This window comes from Salvelinus alpinus, chromosome 27, assembly GCF_045679555.1.
Source record: "Salvelinus alpinus chromosome 27, SLU_Salpinus.1, whole genome shotgun sequence".
Classification (NCBI taxonomy): domain Eukaryota; kingdom Metazoa; phylum Chordata; class Actinopteri; order Salmoniformes; family Salmonidae; genus Salvelinus; species Salvelinus alpinus.
This window is the reverse complement of record NC_092112.1, coordinates 41,415,237-41,421,765: the sequence shown is the minus strand read 5'-3', so window position 1 is coordinate 41,421,765 and position 6,529 is coordinate 41,415,237. Positions and strand designations below refer to the sequence as shown.

The 6,529-nt window shown below is 42.0% G+C and overlaps 1 protein-coding gene across 1 annotated transcript; it reads right to left on the bottom strand.

The window, feature by feature from the left end:
- Positions 1 to 557: 557 nt before the first annotated feature.
- On the bottom strand, positions 558 to 2,989 carry LOC139555881 (piggyBac transposable element-derived protein 4-like). Its single transcript, XM_071369246.1, has 2 exons — positions 2,955 to 2,989; positions 558 to 2,313 (listed from the first exon to the last, which is right to left on the bottom strand). Exons 1-2 carry the CDS (start codon positions 2,987 to 2,989, stop codon positions 558 to 560), a joined length of 1,791 nt encoding a protein of 596 aa, XP_071225347.1.
- Between the last annotated feature and the right edge of the window lie 3,540 nt (positions 2,990 to 6,529).

Here is a 6,529-nt window from a genome sequence, read left to right as displayed (position 1 = left end):
ATCTAACTGCTTGTAGCTCAGGCCTAGAAGGAAGGATATGCATATTCTTGGTATCATTTGAAAGGAAACATTCTGAAGTTTGTGTAAATGTGAATTGAATGTAGGAGAATATAACACAATAGATCTGGTAGAAGAAAATACAAGGAAATCAACAGACGTTTTTTGTTCTTTTACTGTTGTTGCATCTGTAAAAATCAACAAGAAAGGCCAAACATTCAGTTATGATACTGGGGATCATTTCAAATCAGAACATAGGTAGGCAACAATATTTGACCAAAGTTTCAGATGGATACCTTCAGGAATGAGTGAGGTACATGCCATTGAGCATGAAGTCAACCAGGTGTCCCTCACAAGTTTCCCAAATGTACCCAAGTGGCCGAATTGGTACAATGATACAATGATACAAATACCTATATACAAAATACAAAACAATTATTCTAACATACCCCAAAAAATATATATTTGAAAAATTCAAGAAAAAAAATGAATATTTCAAAAAAATAACAAGGGGAACTATTTACACTTCAATGTTCAATCATGTGAAGACTCTCTGTCCTCTAAACAATGTTGCGCTCCTGATGCCATATCCCATAGCAGTCTCTCTCTGGTGTGAAACAGAGGGTCACAGCACAGGTGGTGCAGGTGACAGGGGACTTCTTGTGGCACAGGGCACAACGAAGCCGCCCTACTGAGCCCCTTTTTCCCTGAGGCACATCCCTGCCTGCAATGATGAACTTCAGCATGTGCGTACCGCTGGTTGGAGCAGAAGGGACAGAGGTAGAGGGGACAGAAGGTGCTACAGTGTTCTTGCTGTAGTTAGCAAGCTCCTGGATGAGCTGCTCCCTAAAGAGTAGATGTGAGATGGGGGGCTGTCCACAGTTGTTGGCCATTTCCTTCTGGAGGATGAAGGAATTCACCACAGCAATGTCAATAAAATGATAGAACAAAGTTTTGTACCATTTCATGGTTTTGTGTAGGACATTATAGTATCCTATCAGCGCATCCGATAGGTCTACACCCCCCATGCTCTTGTTGTAATCCCTCACAGCATCTGGAATGGGGACATTTCTGGCGGTCCAAGCGCCTGTAGGACCTTTCAACCGTCGAACAACGTGATCCCCACCGAACGACTTGTGAATAGTAGAACACATGACTACCTCTCGAGTGTCCATCCACTTCACAAACAGCAAACCATCTTCACGGATCCATCTCATGGTACCCCGCTCAGCCCGCTTAGGCATGTCGTTTACCCTGGTTTTTGGAAAACCCACTCGGTTGGTCCGAATGGTGCCACAGGCCCACATCTCCAGCTTCCTCAGGTCTGTGAACAGGGTAGGGCTTGTGTAGAAGTTGTCTACAAATAGTTTGTAGCCCTTCCCCAGCAGCTGGAAATCTAATAACTGCATCACAGAGTCATAACTGAGTCCCTTACCGCTCGCACAAGTGTTCTTCCCCTCATAGACGAAAAAATTGCACGTGTATGCACACGCAGAACCGGCCAAAACAAACAGCTTGTAACCCCATTTTGTGGGTTTGTTGCGCATGTACTGTTTTAGGCCAATTCTGGCCTTTGAGGCTACCATTCTCTCATCTATGGAAAGGTTCTGGGCGGGCTGAAAATATGTCTTGCATGCCTCAACGATATCATGGTAGAGAGGTTTAATCTTGCATAGTTTGTCAAACCCTGCTGTGCCTCGTTTCGCCTCGTTGTCCTTATCAACCTCTGGGTCACTAATGTGAAGTGCCCGTGAAATTGTCAGAAACCTCTTACAAGACATGACCGTTGAGGGGAAAGGCAGTTGATAGAGTGGTGCAGTTTTCCAGTAGTGTTTGAGGTTCTTCAACTTCACCAGCCCCATGTAAATGACCATAGACAGGTAGCAAAACAGATCTGAAATGGAAATGTCCTTCCAAGCCTCTGTCTTGCCTTCCTGCTTCTTAGCCCCATATTTATTAGTGTTCATCACCAGGGTATCAACAACTGCCGAGGTGAAGAACAACTGGAAAAGTTGCATGGGGCTGTATTTAGAAGTCAGGTCCAATTGAGGGCCTACTGGGCGTTTTGGGCGGAAAAGTGGAGGTGGTGGGGCCACATCCTCCTCAAGAACAGAGTGCCAACGGTCCTCCTCCGCTCTGGCAGGTTCCACGCTGGACGGTTCCACGTTGCCCTTCCTCCGCTTCTTTGCCGCCGGCTTACCACCCCTTGATGGCCGGGCGGGGGTAGGTGTGGTGCCGGATACAGCAGGGGTCCAGCTGGATGGACCAGCTTCAGTGGGGGATTTGCACCCTGGCTCCCAATCAGAATCGCTGGGACTGTGAAATAAAGACAGACACATATTATATATACACAATTTGTGACCATGGTAAGGTTTTGTCCGTTCCATTTTAGATGTAAAATACATGTAAACAATTAGGTAATAATTATACAGACACATAATATATATACACAATTTGTGACCATGGTAAGGTTTTGTCCATTCCATTTTAGATGTAAAATACATGTAAACAATTAGGTAATAATTATACAGACACATAATATATATACACAATTTGTGACCATGGTAAGGTTTTGTCCATTCCATTTTAGATGTAAAATACATGTAAACAATTAGGTAATAATTATACAGACACATAATATATATACACAATTTGTGACCATGGTAAGGTTTTGTCCATTCCATTTTAGATGTAAAATACATGTAAACAATTAGGTAATAATTATACAGACACATAATATATATACACAATTTGTGACCATGGTGAGGTTTTGTCCAGACACACAGACATACACCCACAATGTAGAGCAATATGTACTTTCTACATTTCAATATACTTCTGTACTTTATATTTCATGTCCTAGTCATATTTTTATATAAGGCAAATAAAATACAAATATCTCAAACAACTCAAATGAATTATATTTGATATTACTAATTTCAAACAACGTTACTCACCGATCCAAAACTGGGTCTTCACCGTGTAGAAACATGTCTTCAAATTCTGAATCCACGGATTCAATCTCACTGGATTCATTTAGATGTTCACTATCACTTTCTCGGTCTAATTCCTCAATTATATCGTGCACATCGGTGTACCTGGTCTTTGTCTTTGATTTGGCTGATTTATTTGCCATAATTGTGCCTTGAAAATGCTAAAAAAAAAACGTTTGCGGTGCGTAAAATGGCGAAGCTCCTTCTTGTAGATTTTTCAATGGCGAATAGCCTTGTGTACGCATGGCTTTACAACGAAGCCTATTATTTCCGGGTAGAACCATTTGATGTCCCCATGTACCTCTGTTCATTGGCTATCTATCCAGCTAGATTTCAAGAAGATCAGTGGTCATTGGTCCGAAATACAGTCAATCAACGAAGGACAGGTCATTCGATTGGCGCGTATTGAGGTCGTTGTTTGGTGTGTTCAAATCAACTTTTTTTCGGTCAATATGTCCCGGGAAAAGAACCATGAAGTTTGGTTGTTTTACTAACAAACCAAGGATTAAAATGAAACCGAACATGACTGGATAAAAGTCCGTTTAGAGTGAGTAATTACAATGAATGTTACGTCCAAAGTTGAAGGACGCTGAATTTTCCACACAAGCCGTTTACAAAATGTTTCGTGTTAGGCTATAAAAATTGATTATATCGAACAAAACGCCACTTGATTGTTTCGTCGTGACCTTTAGGATTGCCAAAAGAAGAACATTTCCTAAGGTAATTGATGATTTTTATTGCTATTTCTTACTTTCGTGACTAATGTACTTTGTTGTAACTGTACCTAATGTGTTGTTTACTGATCGATAATCGCTTTTGCAGTGAAGCTTTTCGAAATCGTACATATTGGCTAGATTAACAAGAGGTATAGCTTTGATATGGTGTATAACACTTCTGATTTAATTGAAGCTAAATAGTTATAATTATGTCATTTTGCCAATTTTTTTTTTTGAAAACGTTCCGCTAGCGGAACCCCAGTCCTAGACAGGTTAAAGTCCTGAAGAGAGTGAACGAGGTGTGTTACAGGTTACAGCTTCCCCCCGATTACCGAATTAACCCCTCGTTCCATGTGTCTCTCCTCAGGCCGGTGGTAGTTGGTCCGCTCCAGGAGTCTGAGGTACGTGAGGTTCCTCCGCCCCCTCTGGACATCGAGGGGGCCACGGCGTACTCTGTTCGGTCCATCCTGGATTCGAGGCGTCGGGCGAGGGGCCTTCAATGCCTCGTGGAGTGGAAGGGGTACGGTCTGGAGGAGAGGTGCTGGGTTCCGGTGGAGGACGTGTTGGACCCTTCAATGCTACGGGAGTTCCACCATCTCCGGCCGGATCGCCCTGCGCCTCACCCTCCGGGTCGTCCCCGAGGCCGGTGTCGGCACGCTGCTGGAGCCGTGTGTCAAGGGGGGGGTACTGTCACGACTTCCGCCGAAGTCGGCTCCTCTCCTTGTTCGGGCGGTGTTCGGCGGTCGACGTAACCGGTCTTCTAGCTATCGCCGCTCCACTTGTCATTGTTCCATTTGTTTTGTCTTGTTTTCCCGCACACCTGGTTTACATTCCCTAATCACACTACATATATACAAGTATTTCACACCATTTTAAAGATACACTTCTTTTTAATCCAACCACAGTGTCCGATTTCAAAAAGGCTTTACAGCGAAAGCACCACAAACGATTATGTTAGGTCACCGCATAATCACAGGAAAACACAGCCATTTTTCCAGCCAAAGACAGGAGTCACAAAAAGCAGAAATAGACATACAATTTATCACTAACCATTGATTATCTTCATCAGATGACACTCATAGGACTCCATGTTACACAATACATATATGTTTTGTTCGATAAAGTTCATATTTATATCCAAAAACCTCAGTTTACATTGCGCCATGTTCAGAAATGCCTCCAAAATATCCGGAGAAATTGCAGAGAGCCACATCAAATAACAGAAGTACTCATCATAAACTTTGATGAAAGATACATGTTTTACATAGAATTAAAGATACACTTGTTCTTAATGCAACCGCTGTGTCAGATTTCAAAAAAGCTTTACGGCAAAAGCACAATATTCAATAATCTAATAACAGTGTTCAGCCACAAAAGGAAGCCATACAGTTACCCGCCAAATTGTGTCAACAAAGTCATAAATAGCATTATAAATCTTCACTTACCTTTGCTGATCTTCGTCGGAATGCACTCCCAGGACTCCCACTTCCACAAGAAATGTTAGTTTTGTTCGGTGATGTCCATCATTTATGTCCAAATAGCTTTTTTTGTTAGCGTGTTTGGTAAACAAATCCAAAGTCAGGAAGCGTGTTCACTAAAAGCAGACGAAATGTCAAAAAGTTCCATAACAGTCAGTAGAAACATGTCAAACGATGTATTGAATCAATCTTTAGGATGTTTTAACATAAATCTTCAATAATGTTCCAACCGGAGAATTCCATTGTCTACAGAAGTGCGATGGAACAGAGCTCCCTCTCATGTGAACGCGCATGGTCAGAGCATGGTCAGCTCATGGTAGACCTTACTCATTCCCGTCTCCTTCGGCCCCACTTCCCAGTAGAAGCATCAGACAAGGTTCTACAGACTGTTGACATCTAGTGGAAGCTGTAGGAACTGCAAACTGACCCATATCCCACTGTGTATTCGATAGGCGATGAGTTGAAAACCTACAAACCTCAGATTTTCCACTTCCTAGTTGGATTTTTTTCTCAGGTTTTTGCCTGCCATATAAGTTCTGTTATACTCACAGACATCATTCAAACAGTTTTAGAAACTTCAGAGTGTTTTCTATCCAATACTAATAATAATATGCATATATTAGCAACTGGGACTGAGGAGCAGGCAGTTTACTCTGGGCACCTCTGGGCACCTTTTCATCCAAGCTACTCAATACTGCCCCTGCAGCCATAAGAAGTTAACTTATGCATTATTGTGACTGTTGTCGCGCTTTGCACTTTTGCCATTTGGCTGGAGGTTTTTGACGCAGTTGTGTCCGTCTGTTGTTACTTCTGCCGATTAAAGTGTGCGCCTGATCACAACTCTCCGCTCTCCTGCACCTGACTTCTTACCAGTAGTGCACAACCTGACAAACACATTAACATCAACACGCCAGAAGATAAACCCATTGGACTTGGGGCTCTGCTGGGAGTTTACCTCATTTTTTTATTTTTATATTCTGCTTTTCCACTAAAATCATAATAAACACTGAGAACTAAAATATTGTGTTATTATTATATCCAGTATCCAGTATAACAATAATAATAGGGGAGGGGCAGTATTTCAAAAATTAACCCCGAAAGGTTCTTCAAAAGGTTCTTCAGGGATCCATTAAAAGGGGTTCTTTAAAGAACTTGTAGGGGTTCCCCCACAGTTTCAATTTGAAGAACCCCTAAAGGATACTCCAGGAACCTTTTTCTTATTACAGTATATGTAGATTACTGTGTGATTTTCAGACATTTCTCTAAAGCCCTCAAAGTTTTTTAAAAACTTTTTTTTAACCTAATTCCACTGTTGTTCCTCAGCCACACGTTCCAGTATCTCTTT

Excerpts from the sequence above, each read along its gene's own strand:
- LOC139555881 (XM_071369246.1), bottom strand. The coding sequence starts at position 2,989 with ATGTTTCTACACGGTGAAGACCCAGTTTTGGATCG. Across the intron at positions 2,314-2,954 it reads GAAGACCCAGTTTTGGATCG|TCCCAGCGATTCTGATTGGG; the intron begins GTGAGTAACGTT and ends TTTATTTCACAG.